This window comes from Impatiens glandulifera, chromosome 4 (assembly GCF_907164915.1).
Source record: "Impatiens glandulifera chromosome 4, dImpGla2.1, whole genome shotgun sequence".
NCBI lineage: Eukaryota > Viridiplantae > Streptophyta > Magnoliopsida > Ericales > Balsaminaceae > Impatiens > Impatiens glandulifera.
The window spans coordinates 59,283,121-59,300,662 of NC_061865.1; the positions used below are offsets into that span (position 1 = coordinate 59,283,121).

Sequence of the window (17,542 nt, forward strand, 5' to 3'; positions counted from 1 at the left end):
ATATGGGCACTTTAATATTTGAAATTGAAATGTAGACATATGTGACAATTTTTTAACACCCAAGGTTAAAACAAAATAAAATCATTAGTTAGTTAATGATATTTTATATTTTGGTTGATAACAACAATTAAATTTTTTTTTTGTTTAATTTTTTATATATATATATATATATATTTTAACATAAGACGTTAATATTATCTCTATTTTAACTTAATGTGCTATAATATGAAAGATTTCGTTCTCTTGAGTTAAAAATGATAATGATCATATTATTTGGGTGACTCTTTTAAAATGCTTACTATCTTACCACTAATATTTGAACTCTAAGCTTAAGTTAATTTATTGATTTAAATTTGAATCAACAATTATGAACGAGATTCAAAATAAGTTGACAAATTCATAAATAATTTTTGAATTTAATAAGTATGATTATCAAATAAACAAAATAGTTTTAATGACTTTTTTTGAAAATCTTTGAAATTAGAGTTACACAAACAAGTATTATTAAATTTAATAATATATATATATATAATTAAAAAATATTTTAAAATATTAATTCACTTAAATCAACACATCAATAAAATATTATAAACAAATATAATTTTTAAATAAATTAAAAAAAGGACTAGACAAAGCCAATATTAATTAAAGATGCCAAATTCAACCATTTATTTGTTTAAATTAGTATCATATAAAAAAAATGGTCTTATACATACTTTTCTACAAAATATTGTTTTACATTTTACATTGTAAGTATGAAAAAAATAAATTAACAAATGTAATATATAAAAGTAAGTAATACATTAAATTATTATTACACATGAGCAAAAATAAAAACACCAACCTTAATTTTACAAACAACAATAATCTTAACTCTCCCTTCCCGAATGCCTCAACCGTATCAACCATAACTCTCCATAAAACCTCTTAGTCCTAAAAAACAACACTAAAGCAACCAAGAACCCTAAAAAGCTAACCGTCGCCAAGACGAAGAACGAAAACATGAAACATTTTGTGCCAAAACACGAGTTTCCATCACCCGAAGAAGAAGCTTCCCTATCGTAAATCTTACCAATAACAAGCACAGACAGTATAGAAGAACCAACAGGGCTAGCAATCGAAATCGTATTAAAAATAGTGCCCATATTTAAAACCCCAAACAACTCCGAAGTAATAGTAGGCATAAGCGACCATTGCGAACCATAACAAATCCCAACCAAAACAGAACCAACATACAAATTCCCCCGAAAACCAGACGCAATAATCAGATGGCCAACCGACATGGTTGCGAGAGTACCCGCCATGAAAATTGGCCTCGCCCATCCTCGAGAATGAAGAAACATATCAGATATGTAACCAGCTCCGAAACGACCTAGAAAATTCCAAATACTCCATAATGAAACTAAAGTGTTAATCTCCACTGTTCTATAATTTAGGGATTCTCCAATTTGACTTATGTTATTGATCGTGGCTAACCCCGATCCCATTCCACACAACATGGCAACAAAAAGAAACCAGAAATTCATCGTGCGCATTGCTTGCACGAGGTTTATATCTTTCGATATAGAATTCTCTTTATCATCTAAGTTTTCTTCGATGAGTTGGTTTGTCGTGGATTCTAGTAACCGAGATGATTCGCCTCGGTGAGCTCTGTTTGCGAGTAGGAAGAGTGAAGCCAGCATAAGAAGAAGTACTGTGAATGTAATTAGATGTGCTAATGTTGAAAGAGTGGTGAAATTTTCCAGGATTATCAATATCAGAAGATATGTAACCACGGCAAGAGCAATGTATGAGAACCAATTCAAGTATTTCTTATCGATTCCTGCACTAGTTGTTGGATGAATTCTAATCAAAAACATCAACGAAATCGAGATAATCGTTGGCAACAAGGCTAACATTAGTATGAATCCACTTGGATTTCCAGGTAAAAACGTTCTATAAGCCTGTATCAACACTGCTCCACTCAAACCTAGAAATCCCTGTCCGGTAATATAATGTTCATTATATTAACGAAATGGAAACAAAATTAGGTCAATTACAATTTACACATACCTTCATGATTCCAACGATAGTTCCACTGTATTCAGGGAAATTACTGACGGCAGTTACAACATTAGCAGTATTGAAGAACGTTTGAGAATGAGCGGCGATAAGCATGAACAAACACATCGCAAACAATGGCGGTTTATCAATAACGCCGATTACCGATAACCAGATGAGGAAGTAACCGATGAAACATTGGATTGCGCCTGCGAGGTGGACAGACCAAGGACCGGCGATACCGCTGCGACCTCGAGCTGCGACGGAGGCGTAGATTAGGCCGGAGAGAATGCCGAAGTTGGCGCCGATGTCTTTGAAGACGGAAACAGTGTCGAGTGTGGATTGATCGTAGTTTTGACTGGATTTGAGGACGGATGAATAGATTCCGAATGTGTAGGATAAACCGGAGGTTGTTTGAATCCATATACTTGCTGCGGTTGATGTCCATCGGTTGTTGATGATCTCCATTAGCGGTGGCCGGTGAGATTCTTCAGCTTTTGATTTTGTTCATGTAAAGAGGATCTGGAATTTTGGATTTGATGAAGATGAACTGAACAAAATGACTCTGGTCATCGACAGCTGTGGAGTTATTGTAGTTTTATAAAGTTATTAATTTGATCATATCAATTTGAAATATCTTATTTATGAGAAAATAAATTATTTATAAATTAGTATTTAGATAATATTAAAATATAAAATCAGAGGTAAAATGTATAATAATTATTGTACATTTAATTAAGTTTAAAAAATTTATATGGTAAACTTATATAATTGAAAATGGTATAAATTATTATACGTGATATATTAATTTTTTGTTTTTTTAAGTCATTCTTTTGTGTTTATGTTATTTTTTCAACTTCATTCTCAAACCAATTTTACATATATTTAATTTTGATTTTAGACAACAATGTTAGAGACTAAGACTGCCACGTGTGTTTGTATTTTCAAAATCATTCTTTTGAATAATAAAAATATATTGAGGTCGATGAAGAGAAAGAGGTGATACAATCATCGTTAAAATATAATAAATATGATAAATGATAAAGATTATCACATATATATATCGTAATACGAACCAATTCCTAAAATAACTTTCACGTTCAACTTCCCAAATACTTTGTTCATTCATTCACAAACTAGTCTACTTTATTATTTTTATTATTCAAACCAGTCTCTTATTTTTATTTTTTTATACTTAAACTTATTATTATTATATATATAAATTATTATTTTTATAAATTTGATTATTTATATTTAAATTAATATTTTTTATAAATTTGATTATTTATATTTTAATATATATTTAATTTTAATTATTATTTTATATAACTTTTTATTTTTATTTAAAAAAATATTATATAAACAAGAATGGTTTAAATATAATGACAAAAACAATATAAAAAACAAGATATTTCAAAGTGTCACCAAATAAATTGAAAAATAATAAGATTAAGCATCTGAGAAACAATAATAAAAACATAAGTAAAAAATATTTATCAACGAACAAACCTAATATAAAATATAGTGTTAACGATTTCAGATATGTTCAATAAAATCAATATTAGACGTTCTCAATTGAAAGAAATATGATAATTTTATTCCTAGTAAAATTTTGAGAAAGAGAAAAACTAACGAAGTCAAAGTCAGTGTATTCGAATTGAGATGGATAACTCACAAAAACTTATAATTTGTGGGAGGTGTGGCCAAGAAGGTTATACATGAATAATCACATTATAATTTGTGAGAGGTGTGGCTAAGAAGGTTATACGAAACTAGTCAAAAATTATTTTGAGTAAAATTGTCAATAATTTAGAGAAGAATGATTGTAGTTATTTTTATAAATTATTATATATGGTTATGGTTAAAATATATTAGGATTTATTAATTATTTATGAGGATTGTAGGGGGAATATTTATTATAATTATTAATAATTGAAATATAAATATATATATTAAAATTATAATTATAATATTTATAAAAATAATAATTCAAAATATAAATAATAATGTAAATATATACATCAAAATATAAATAATCTAATTTATAAAAAAAATAAATATTTTAATAAAAAAGATTAATTTAAATATATATAATAATAATATGTTTAAATATAAACAAATAAAAAAAATGAGTTTGAATAGTAAAGTAGGTTAGTTTGTGAATGAATGAACAAAGTAAGTTAGTTTGAGAATTTCAACGTCAAACCAGGTTAGTTTGGGAATTGGTTCATCGTAATACAACATTCAAAATATGTTTTGAATCAGTCGATCAAATATGACTTACACTAAAATGACTATTAACTTTTTAGTGAGAATAAATATAATTTAATTTGATGACGAGACAAGTTTGTTAGTCGAAATAAGTTCTATTTAAATTAATTATTTAGATGTTTTAAACTTCGACAATAACATAAGAGTTATTTATACTTACCGGACTTATTTTGTGTAGAGATTATCTTTATAATATATATATATATATTATAATTAATATGAAATAATTACGAAAATATAAATTTTATTATTTTTTTTTAACTTCATTTAATTAAATTTGTGTTAATTTTATTTATTTATTTTAATATATATATATATATATCTTAATTAAAATAAATATAAAATAATGTTTTTTTACAACTTGATTTAGTTAAATTTTGTGTTAATTTTTTTTAATTATGTATAATTATATTTTAATAAAAAAAATATTAAATTAAACAAGTCATCAATTACATTAAATAATATATTACAAATATTTATGAACTTAGACTTAAAATTAAAATAAGAGATACTTAAAAATAAAGAAATATAAATTTTACATACAATCAACAAATAAAAAATAGTGCACATTACCAATTAGAAAAAAAAAACATATAATAAATATTATTGTAGTCTTGATTTTTTAGTATTTTTTAAGATTTTTCAAAATAAAGATTATTGTAGGTTAAATTAAGAATTGAAAACGATTAAAATAGAGTTTAAGTGTGCTTACAAAAATTAGAGTTAACTAAAAAATAAAAATAAAAAGAGAAAATTATATATTGAACGAGTTAATGAAAATTAAAAGGATAATAGAAATACTAAGAATGTGCTGAAACTAATGAGAGAAATCTCCATAGATATAGAACAAAAATAATACTTTTATATTATAAAATTCTCTAATTTAAAATATAAATAATATAATAAATTAAATATTTATTTTTATCCCTAATATCTTTGTTTCAATGTATTAGAAATAATAAAAGATATATTATTGGTGACATTATAAATATAAAACTTCAATGTCACGTTCGCTTGAGTGTATTGTATAAGCTCATTGTATTATTAAATAATGAAAAAGTTTATCTAAAAAATCAAATAATGTAATATAAATTAGGTTGCCAAAGTAATGAAAATTTAACCATTTATCACAAATAGAAAGACACATCAAAACAATCCCCTAGTTTGTTCATAACCATGAATTTCTATCTCTTGCCTTCATTTTGACAATTCATATATTGTAATTTAAAATGCAATTCAATCAAGTGCGACAAATGAGCATTTAATGCAAACATTACCCTAATTTTGATCTTCGATTCTCCTAGAAGAGGCTAAGACAATAACCCACTTCAAATCGGGTGTTTTCAATGAAACTAGATCATGATAGGATGATACCTCATAAGCTCATATGGTAATAAGCCCTTTAATGCAAACACACTTTGCAAGTGAGCAATCAAAGGTGGGTATTAAAAACACAAAACAAAACATACAAAAAAAAAAAGAGATTAAAAAAAGTTCCAACTGAAATTATGAGTTCAGTTGCTCCATTAAACAACTTCTTTCTCTGTAGTCTTTGTTCATATTCTGTTCCTCTACCAAAACTTCCTTTTAACAAAAAAAAAAACGAAAAAAAATACCCCCATTTATATATGAGACAGATGTGGGCTGGCTAGGTATAAAATATGTATGTGATCTCCAGAGGTTTTTGGAACCAACAAACAATGTAATTACCGATTGAAAGAACTAGTTTACAGCTTCAAAGAAAAGAACCTGCGGTTGCAAATGTCCTCTCTCACACATAATCAAAACATCACCCCAACCGCCAATTACCTGTAACCATACATTAATAAAAATGATTATTCGACTCTACCCATCAAAGGAATGACTAAAAAAGAAAAAACGGGAATTTCATTTGTTTACCTTGACAGTTTTATCATCATACATCACCCATTGTTCATGATCATGACTGTACGCAAAGCAATGGTAATGTTGCCCATAATAGCAAACCTAAGAATGATTTTATAGTGTGAGTAATAAATAAGAATGTTGTAGTAACAAATTAACATAGTTTACAGTGGGGTTTGATTTTACTTACCACTGAGACCAATCGATGCTTGTTCTTTGGATCAAGACCACGGTAAGGAATACCTATGTCAATTTCGGTTGCTAGGGAAGACAAAGTTGCTGTAATGTCCTCAATGCTCTCACATGTATTCTGCCATCCTAAAACTGTAGAGAAAAATAATGATCACGTTTAAAAACTGAACTTAATCTTGGATTCCGATGGAATCACATTAGAAAACTTAACTTAATTGTGGATTCAGATGGAATCACATTTAGAAACTGAACTTAATCGTGGATTGGCAAAAAAGATTGTAAACAAAAAACTTAACCAGACAGTTTCTTGTCCAGATCCAGAAATTTTGTATCCTGGTGTTTCCAAGTGGATTTTTTTTTTCAAATAGTAGTAAACATCATTAAGTTGCAAATTAGGAGATACCTGTTATAAAAATATGTGGTGAAGAAGAGAGGATATGATGGATATGGTTAAGCTTTCCACAGCCACCAACATCTGGATCACAAGCTAGTTGGTGATTCATCTCAACCAAGTTCAGAAGCTCATCGAAAGAGCTTTCAGCAGACATCACCTGAAGAAGAATTCGAAACTACTATTAAAACTTCTTTTACCAATTGGAGCAAGATAAATAAGAAGATGCATTGCATATAATAATCAAAACTGCATCTTAATATATATGTATATACATGCCTTCATTGTTCGAAGGGCACTGGCATTTATATTATGGAAGAAAGATGTATACTTCATGTGTCGAGACTCCAAACCACAATTGTAGCAATTCATCCTTTCGAAGATGTCCATCCCAAAAAGAGAATGTGCCATACAGCCAGAGTTTGTGCAATCCCAAGATCCTTTGCAATCTCTTTCCATTGACTCCATATTGGAATTGCCTTGAGAATTAGCAGGCTTAAATGATTGATGAAGGCAATTAAAAATCACTCCCAGGACTTCAGAAGCATCGTTCATCTGAGCCTGTAACGATGAAAGCACATGTTTGTATGTATGTTGATCATGATTCGTAAAAATTTACATTTGTTATGTTTGCCAAAAATCACAACAATGATCTAAAAAAGGATTGATCGTGATGTAGAAAAAAAAATTGTATACCAACAAAATATTTCATTGTGATCCAAAAGAATGTTACATCGTGATTGTTAAACAAATTAATAGTTTCCAAATAGGCTCTAAGTTTTCGCAATAATTATGACAATAGAGATGAGACATCAGGAAATTTACCTCCTGAAAGAAATTACTATCTGGATAAAGGTTGCTCAGAGCAGTCCTCAGAGAAGTAGGGGCAATCGCTTCTCTTTTCATTTCTGTGGATGCCCTACTCAAAGCAAGGAAGATATCATACAGTGCACAGGTAACACAAGGATCTCCCACATGTATATGCCCTGATGTAGACCGCCTCAAAAATTCATCTCGAAACAGTCTTAGATGCCACATCGACTGAAATAGCACAAGTTATGAAGATCTTAGCTAAGAATGAGATTTAAAGCATGTCCAGATAAACAAAAAATGGAAGTTTGTTAAATGGGGAGACCTGTATGATGACATTTAGGAAACAGTTATATTCCCCAACTTCATTCTTCAGACCTGTACCAAAAACATCAATCTCACCATCTCCAGTTGTGGCATTCTTAGATGAATCATCTGTGACCTCCACCTTAGATGACAGTGTGTCCTGGAACATTCTTGAACTGTCTGCCAAGGGAAACTTCTGGTTGGCATGAAATGCATCTAGGAGATATTGAGAAAACATGAATGATCCAAGTAATTTAGCAAAAAAAAAAGAAATTCACTTCCAAATATATGGGAAACATCTTGAAAATGAATTTCTAATAATTTAGCAAGCAGTACAACAATATTTGTTTCACGGTTCTTTTGGCAATCAAGAAGTTATTTTCATCGACTTAGAAGATTTAAGCACAAAAGCGTGCAGAATTAATTGCTTACAGATACCTAATAAGTAAATACTAGAAATAAAAACAGAACATGGTAATTACCAAGGCTTTGGCGTACAGCCCTTTTAAGGTCAGCTTGGAACCGTTCTTCATCATCTTCCTCAGCTTTTAGCTCTCGCAAAGTCTTTCTTGCATTGTCTCCCATGGAAGGAAGATCTGTTTTAAGAATGTAGTCCTGAAGTATTAGTTCCTGGGTACATAGACCAGTTCCATTTGAGCTTATGATCAAAACATAATATAAATGAGAATCAGGTACTGGAACTTGGCAACATGAATCCTTTTTAGCTATTTACCCCATGCACACATCACTAATTATCCTCGGCCAAACAATTATCCACTTCAAATAAAAGTTTTCCTTGCAAAAGCACACTGATAGTATTAGACCATCTAACCCTCTTCTCCCACAATTATTTTTTAATTTGTTCCACACCAACCATGATACTACAATATGTCCACCTTCTGTATTGAACCTCACATTTTAAGAGTCAGACAAAAAACAGTAAAAACAGAAAACTATAATCCAAAATAAACTTGTAGGAATTCAATTTAAATTCTCGTCCACAAACATACAGAATTCAAAAGCTAGAAAACAATTATTGCACCAAAAGAATCTAAATATTGAAAGCATCTTGTGTTGAATTTTGAGCTCAATCTCAAACCTACACCACCTAACAATCACAAAGGGAATGTAAATGAGTGGAACATATTGACTCTAAAGCTTACCTCCATCACTACGCTGACTATCCATGGTTCGAACAAGTCCAACTTCAATGTTTTCCTTGTCAGAAGACAATTCTTGGAACTTTGTGTCTGCCAACTTTGCAGAACTCTTGTGCCGCCTACCTCTCCTTCCTATCCTCTGATCACTTTTCATAGGATGATCAGAATGTGAAAGACCAGCTTCTAAAACATCACCATTAGGCAAGCCTGCAGTAGAAGAGGAATAGTGTTACACAATAAAGATCATTCAAGTACATGGGCCTCAGTTCATAATTTCTAACCTTGCTTAGCATTTGTATGAAGCAAACTGCCATTGTTATCAATCACTTCCACCGCCCTATCTGCAATGTTCACATGACTTTCATAAAGCAAATGCAATAAGAGAACAATGCCAAAAGTTCCCGGGCAATGTAGGAAAACCTGATCAAATCTCAGAACCGGAGAGCTTAGTTGCTAACCTTGATTGTCCTTCATATGAAGGCTGCTTTGGGAATTACCTATCCTTGGCATGGTCTTATCAACAGAATTGATAGTGGTATGAACAAAATCATCTGGAAATCCATTTTCCTGGATCACACGTGAGTTTCTCTTAACATCCAAAAGAATTGTGATGGACAAAGTGTCAAGTATCTAGTTTTTCCTAAGCTTATCCACATGACTCGCTATAGCAACACAAATTAATGTTTTTAAATCATTCAAGAGGGTCATAAAAATTGTCTGATGTACTCACCTGCTTACTTAATGGATCAATCATGGATTGATCATCACCAGTGAGTGGTCCTGATACAACAGTTTTTAATTTCATATGCTGTTTAGCAAGGTGTTTTTGCTTAGCCTCGTCTTCTATTCTTCTTTGATATTCCAGAGTTTCCTCAAGTTTCCGTTCCTCAGCTTCAAGCTCGATTTTTCGCTTAAAGTCCTCCTCTTCCTTTTTAAGAAGATCATTATTAATCTCCAGTTCAAAACCATTGTCTTCAACACTGTATCAAAATACATTTTCAGCACATTAGAAACTAACTGCCAAAATTTACACAACTATGGTAGAAAGAACTCCAGGGGAAATTTCATGTGAATTGAACATGTTGCGAAAGACGTACATCTCATCATCAGGGAGTAATATAGGCCCATTAACAATTGCAACCTGCAAAGTAAAAACAGCATTGGACAGTGAACATATTTGCATGCAAACCAGAAAAGAGCAACACACACCCAAACAGATTAAAGGAAAAAGCCAACAAGTCCTTGCTCTTAAAACCAAAAGTTCCAACCTTCATGTCCTTGGTTTTTCTATGTTCCTTGTTTCTCTTTTTATCCTTTATCTTTTCATGTATGTGCTTTGAATTGTCACCCCCTCCTTCAGAACCCTTTTTTGAGTCCTCCGCGAGTTCTGCCAAAAATGCTTCTCTGGCAGCATCAGACTTCTCAGTAGCATATTTTTCGGCCATATCTTCCAAGTAAGCCTGAAGAAAAACTTAATAAAAATTGCATATGGAAATTTTGTATCAACATGAAAAGAATGTTATTTTATTATACATACCCTTAGATATGACTTCACAAGAGGAACTAGAACTGATCGGTAGTCATGGGAAGATACAGGCTCAAGCTTGACCTCAAACTGCTGCATCCCATTAACAGAACGCAAGATTCTGGAATCGAGTTTGTTAATCTGCAGGGCTCAATGAGTTAGATACTGCAGAATAAATTAATCAAATAATTATTTAAGAGTAGATATACCAACCTCTGTGGACACCTGATCTTTCTGCCTTTGGATTGCAACTTCTATGCATGAGTCTGTTTGATGGTAATAGTCCTTTGTTCTCCAATTATCATCTTCACCAGATTCCAAATCACATAGATGAGAAGTTGCACTAGTATATGGCTCCTCAAATCCAAACTGATTGCCATTTAGAGTCTCTGCTTCTTTTACAATGTTTGATATAGCTTCTACCTCAAATCTAGTGGTGCTCATATACATATCATTGTCAAACTCCATAAGCTCCTCCCGACGCTTCCTTAAGATATATTCATAGCTTTGTTGCACAAATTCTTTAACACGCTCCCTTCTCTTTCCTTCTTCAAGACAATGATCCTCCACAGCCTGCAATGCTTCTTCATAGCTCAAATGCTCAATCTTAGTCTCACACATTCTTTGCAAGTTGTAAAATTCCTTTTCAAGTGTTTGGAGAATGTCCATTCCTTGATGCACTTTATCTTTCTTCATGTGCGTCCATGAAGCCAATTGTTCACTACTTGTAGGACCTGTGAATATCCATGATAGCAGAGCATCGTCATCAAGTAAGACCAGATTGTCCCAGTTATTATCATGAGAAGCTGCATCATCAATGCTGGAAACTGATGCCTGTTTGCATGGCAAGAAGTACTCATTCAAATGTAGACAAGACGCATCTTCACTAAGAGTCACCTTTTCCAAGATTTCAGCAGCCTGATTGTGGCTGCTTGAATCATCAACATTGTTATTATTTTCAGGATACCTACCTACTCCACAAGAATTAGACAAATCTTGCAAGAACTTACAGACTTTCTTAAGCTCAGAAGCTCCCAGAAAGCACATGCAATTAGGTGTCTGATCAATGCCATAGTCAAGGAGCAGAGAACCTGATGCAAGAGTCTGCAGTTCATCTACTGCAAATTGTATTATCTTGGTCAAATGACTTCCAGCAAGGCATTTATGCTTAATAAGAACCTGGAATAGAGAGAAAATTTTCTCAAGAAGTTTTCCCCTTTCAGAATCATCAGATAATGTCCAGTTGTGGGAAAGGGGGAAAGCTTTGAAAGTCTTATTACCAGGACTTCCCCTCCAGACAAGACCTGGAAACTTACCATGTATTTTATCGTCAGCATCAATTTTACCATTGCAACTATCTCCACTTTTTTCTATTCTAGGGGACGATATTAAAGCATCGTCTAATCCATAGTCATTACTGATCATGCTATCCTTATGCCCTAGATTCTCAATTTTCGGCAATGATTCATCTACAAGCTCAGTAGAACAGTTATCAACCATCTTGGCTGCAGCATTAATGTCTAATGGCTTCCAAGAACAATTCAGGAGCATCTCAATCCACTCACTATCAACATTAGCAGGTATAACTGACTGCATCTTGGGCATAAGGTTCCCCAAGTGTTCCTGCACAACATGTTGTGCATGTGATTCGGGGTCTGAGAACTTTTCATTGCAACGGCTGCACATCCAAAACTTCCATGTCCTATTTGCTTCAGCAAAAGCAATAGCTTCAGATATGATATCAATCCCATAAGTATCCTTAAATGCACTGAAGTAAGCCTTCAAACCCGAGATCCTAACTACGAGTAGATCTTTTTTTAAATCTAGTCCCATGGAATTCCAGTATGACTTTACCGAATCTTTTCTCTCAGCAGAAGAAGCATTTTTCCTTACCATCGAAGACCTGCGACGCTCCCCTGTCCTTTGAGTGGACACGGAGGATGAAACAATACCCTTGCTATCATCACTTTGCAACTGAGGAGACTCTGACTTTTGTTGAAGAAGTCTTGCAGCTGCCACGCGGACTTCAATCTCCTTCCTTCTTTCTTCAGGTGTCTTTGTCGCTTTCTTAATTTCATTGGGTCGCCTGGCTGACACCAGTCTCACCTCCATTGGATCTTCTGATACTCTTCTTATCGGAATCAACCTGAACTTATCTTCCCCAGTCCCAAGGTTCTTCATCCAAGTCGATATCGAAGCTATGTTAGATTTCTGAATAAGTGACCTAAGCTCACTCTGCACATGAGTAATACGTGCATCAGAAGTGGATTGTTTCTGCTGGCTCTCATCCTGCAAACTTTCTTTAGCTGGATCAATTGGATTCTCAAGTGCCAATCCCCTTTCACACTCCTGCACAACTTCCTCGTACTCCTTCCCATCATTAGCAATCTCATACAACAAGTTTGCGTAAAAATGAGAAAACTCAATAGAGTTTGGCGATAATGCAACTGCTTTCCTTGCAGACTCTGTTGCATTTTTCAAATGACGTTGTTTTGTGTTTATATCATTAATAATCGAAGCTACCTTAACGCAAACAGTCCCTTGAACACGATAAATCAGAGCAGAATGAGAAGTATTTTCATATCGAGGACACAATTCCTTCAAAATCCTTAGGGCTTTTGTATAGTTTCCACGCCGGAGTGCCGTCAATGCTTTCTCACATTCCAACTTAGCTACAGAGTAAGAAGAAGCCTCCGATTCAGCCAACGATGATTCGATCTTACAGTTCCGCGGCTTCCGGAGCTCAATTGACGAATTCGGATTTAGATTCTGCTCCGCGTCTGTTGAACTGACAACTCCATCATCGGCTGAACCGCCACTCCCCGGAACCACCAGCAACGGTGTCGCTTTACAACGAGGAGCGACGTTTCGCTTCTTGTTCCTCATCAGCGCATTTAATTTCTACAGCTATACAATTTCAGCATGCATATCTGATACATGTATATATATATATATAAGAATGTAGTAGAGAACTTACTTCGATTCAAGCATACGATAGGGAAATGCAGAGTTTGAATCCGATTAAGAGTAGCTGCCGGAGATGATGGATCGCCGCCGATTAAGAGTAGCTGCCGGAGATGATGGATCGCCGGCGACGTACGAACTTGAGTCGGGAGAGAGGTAAGGTATGAGATTGGGATGTACTCACTGTCACAAAAGAGAGAGAGTAAATAAAAATAATAATATATATATTATAATTAGGTATGACAATGTTGTGTATTTACCATTTACCCCTTTCTAATTAACATCAAAAATAATATTTTTATTTATATAATAAAAATAATCTATAATATATATTGTCTAAATATATATGATATAAATATAAATTAAATTGATATCTCTAATTATAGTGGCTAATTATTGGATTAACAAAATTGTTTGTACAATTTATTAAGAAATTCATTAACCTAATTATTTATTTCAAAACATATTTGTATTTTTAAGAAATTATACAATAGTATATGGAAAATGAATTTGATTGGAAATTATTAAATCAACTAAATATAAACTATCAATGACATTAAGAAAATCTATCTAAAATCAAACAAGTCTTAAATTGCTGTTAAAATAACTAAGAATATACCAAAATGATCCAATATTCTATGAAAAATGACATAAAGTACAACTTCTTGCCATGTCATTTTTTCACATTGCAAAAGATTAGGGAAAATATTTGGGTAAACAACTTATTTTTTTAATCATATTTTCATTTTAAATGTTAAAATGTTAATTACTTTTATTTTAAGAATTTTTTATGATTATGATGAAAAATTGTGACAAAATAATATATTAAAAAAATTAATATAACACTAGTGGAATAAAAAATAATCTTTTAAAAAATAAAATTAGTTTATGATTCATACTTACAAAAATATGTATTTAGCATTTTTGTCAAATATTTAATTATATAAAAATTAAAATAATTTTAAATATTTTGTAATCTCGCAAATATGATTTTTCAATGTAACTTTTTAGAATAGATATATATCTTAAAACCGTTAAAGACGATATAAAAAACTTTTTAAATTAGATATATATCTTGAAACCGTTAAAGACGATATAAAAAACTTTTTAAATTAGATATATATCTTGAAACCGTTAAAGAGCCTATCAAATAACTTTTTAGATTAGATTTATATCTTGAAACGGTTAAAGAGCATAAAAAAAAGATTCTAGTTATCTCATAATCATCACTCCCATTCAAGAAGTATATTTCAAAATTATATGTCAAATTTATTTGATTTTTAGCAAACATGGCATGGGAATTAAGCATAGACTCACTTGCATGACCATTTATTTAAGTGAATTCTTTACTTGACAAGCTAAAGGTATTACATGGAATCATGTATGAATAAACTTCTATAGAGTATGACAATCTATTAAGACATCCCAAATTATGTACAAGATTATAAAGACTATTGAATTGATTAAATTATAAAATGATATATATATATATATATATATTAATTCTTTACTTATTTATTATAAATACTACACTTTAGTTTAAAAAAATATATATTTCGAATTGAACAAAAAAAAAAATTATAGAAATTTACAGCAATAAACCGTTTATATAATTTTTTACAAGTCTTTTTAATTTTAGAGAATGAATATTTTTATAACATGTTTTATTGATCAAATAATATATTGAATTAGCACACCTAATATCAGGGGCGGAGCTAGGATTTTAAGTCTACCCGAGCTAAAAATATTTTTACAAAAACCGATATATATAACAATTTTTTTTAATAGTCCATGATATATTAAAAAATATGAATCGTTAAGCACACAACGAAACAAAGCATGACATTAGTTTATCGTCCTCACGTTCACCATCAACAATAGAACGAGTAATTTCATTAGTTTGAGTTGAATGTAACTCGGTATTACGTTTTGAAGAAAATGTAATAATATTGATAATAGTCGTCATATTCGAAAGAAAAGGCATATAAAGATCTCCTTTTCAACGTCGATGAGCAAAACAATACAACTAATACGCATAAGGGCAATCTTTAAGAAATATAGCTTGCAAATTATAGAGATTTAATAACTAGTGAGAAAAAAATTCAAATTTTTAAAGTATCTATTATTGTTAGGGATATATTTTTTTTAGTTAAGCTGAAAAAATTATATATAGTTTAAATTTAATTAGGAAGGAATAAGTTAGATATTTTTTAATTTGGAAGTGATAAATTATATATTATTCAGTGGGTTATTTATTTATAAATTTATAAATTATTTTTTTTTAATTATGAATAAATATATTATATAATATATTAGTATAATTGTTTATTTATTTATTTAAAAATTAATAAATTAGATTTAGATTGTTTAAATATAATAAATATATTATAGAATATATATTAGCTAGATTTGGGACATATTTAGCTAAATATATCTATAGACATATTTAGCTAAATATATATATAGATAGAGTATATATAAATTATAATATATTTATTAAGTATGGTGGGCTATTGTGTAGAAATTAATAAAAATTAATAAAGTAAGTACTTATATAATTATATATTATATAATATAATAGTAATAAGGACATAAGTCCCTCCGGACTCAGCAGTTCTTACTGACTCCGCCCATACCTAACATAACATTTCATTTTAATTAATGTGTTTTTTTTTTTTAATGATATAGTTAAATAATAAATATACATTTTCTTTGGATTTTCATATGAATATAAATGAATATGGAAACATATTAGTCATATGTATATAAAACGCGTGCTAAAAAGTGTAGCTATAAAATTATAAATGCACGTCAAATTTAACAATACATGTTAACAGTACTTCGATCATTTATATAATATCCCTTAAACTTTATTTACTAGTAACTTAAAGTGAATAGTTTATTAACATACACGGAAAAATCAAATATATTTGTTGATAGAGTACCATTTTTATGTCCGCCTTAAACGTTACTAGTTAGTAACTCACATGAATAATTTGTTAACATTCACGTCAAAACTAAACATATATGTTGATAGTATTTCAATCCTTTATACATTATCGTCATAAACGTTATTTATTAGTAACTCACGTGAACAGTTTGTTACTTACATTTACGTCAAGTCAAACCTATTTGTTGATAATACATCGATCATACATGATCAGCCTACGTTACTTGTTAGTAACTCGCATAAATAGTTTGTTAACATTTGTGACAAAATTAAATATATATATATATATTTTGATAGTGTTTCAATCACTTATACATGATATTATGTATTCATTACGGTCATCTGCATATGATCAATCAACCAAAAACTATGAGTCGATAGATCTAAAAAATATTTAATGTAAATAATATGTTGTTATTCACGTTAAATTAAATTAAGATAAAAGTCAAGCTCTTGACAATATCTGTAATCATTCATGCACAATCATTTTGACATATACGGATACTTTGTTAAGATCCATAAGAAAAACAAAGTCAAACAACTCTAGATAAAAAATAATCTTTGTTAGGATAATCACAAAAACATAAAGGATTGATAACCAAAAATAAATGTTTGAAAGACTTCTAAAAATATTACACCCAACAATACGAAGGCAACACCAACATCCACTACTTTCAAGTTCTATCATTCTCATAATAAAATTATAATTTGGATAGGAAAATATAGTGTCCATATTTTAAAAAATCATGTCAGACTCGAACTCACATTATCAAAAATCAGTTTATTTTATTCAAACTCAATTCAAGAAAGTATACTGTAAGCACTAAAATTCTACCTCCCCAATTGATCAATTTTGAATAAAAAAATCAAAATAATTAAAATTAAGGCAAAGAGCAAAATAATTAATTAGGATAATTATTATGAAAATTAATCTCGATTAATTAAACTAAGATATGTCCAAAATAAATAATTTATGATTTGTTGTACTCATTTTATCCAAAATTAATTTTTAGAGGGCTCAAATAAATAATTTGGAATAAATGATGTAT

The 17,542-nt window shown here is 30.6% G+C and overlaps 2 protein-coding genes across 3 annotated transcripts; both read right to left on the bottom strand.

The window, feature by feature from the left end:
* Positions 1-756: 756 nt before the first annotated feature.
* On the bottom strand, positions 757-2,598 carry LOC124935763 (protein NUCLEAR FUSION DEFECTIVE 4-like). Its single transcript, XM_047476187.1, has 2 exons — positions 2,053-2,598; positions 757-1,979 (listed from the first exon to the last, which is right to left on the bottom strand). Exons 1-2 carry the CDS (start codon positions 2,506-2,508, stop codon positions 870-872), a joined length of 1,566 nt encoding a protein of 521 aa, XP_047332143.1. The 5' UTR covers positions 2,509-2,598; the 3' UTR covers positions 757-869.
* Positions 2,599-5,812: 3,214 nt separating this feature from the next.
* LOC124936475 lies at positions 5,813-13,724 on the bottom strand. 2 transcript variants are annotated; one of them, XM_047476977.1, is made up of 17 exons: positions 13,557-13,724; positions 10,793-13,480; positions 10,592-10,720; positions 10,323-10,514; positions 10,152-10,195; positions 9,785-10,034; positions 9,513-9,621; positions 9,336-9,395; positions 9,058-9,261; positions 8,377-8,490; positions 7,914-8,074; positions 7,604-7,819; positions 7,058-7,339; positions 6,791-6,938; positions 6,386-6,519; positions 6,211-6,297; positions 5,813-6,120 (listed from the first exon to the last, which is right to left on the bottom strand). In XM_047476977.1, exons 2-17 carry the CDS (start codon positions 13,463-13,465, stop codon positions 6,034-6,036), a joined length of 4,890 nt encoding a protein of 1,629 aa, XP_047332933.1. In that variant the 5' UTR covers positions 13,466-13,480; positions 13,557-13,724; the 3' UTR covers positions 5,813-6,033. The 2 variants fall into 2 exon arrangements, with proteins under 2 accessions (XP_047332933.1, XP_047332932.1); XM_047476976.1 differs by having other exon boundaries at positions 7,914-8,110.
* Between the last annotated feature and the right edge of the window lie 3,818 nt (positions 13,725-17,542).

Bases quoted from the DNA above. Each gene is read 5' to 3' on its own strand.
- LOC124935763 (XM_047476187.1), bottom strand. From the start codon at position 2,508: ATGGAGATCATCAACAACCGATGGACATCAACCGCAGCAAGTATATGG. The intron at 1,980-2,052 runs GTATGTGTAAAT...ATTACCGGACAG, and splicing joins CTATCGTTGGAATCATGAAG to GGATTTCTAGGTTTGAGTGG.
- LOC124936475 (XM_047476976.1), bottom strand. From the start codon at position 13,465: ATGAGGAACAAGAAGCGAAACGTCGCTCCTCGTTGTAAAGCGACACCG. The intron at 10,196-10,322 runs GTTGGAACTTTT...TTTACTTTGCAG, and splicing joins GAAAAACCAAGGACATGAAG to GTTGCAATTGTTAATGGGCC. The intron at 6,298-6,385 runs GTAAGTAAAATC...AATCATTCTTAG, and splicing joins AGCATCGATTGGTCTCAGTG to GTTTGCTATTATGGGCAACA.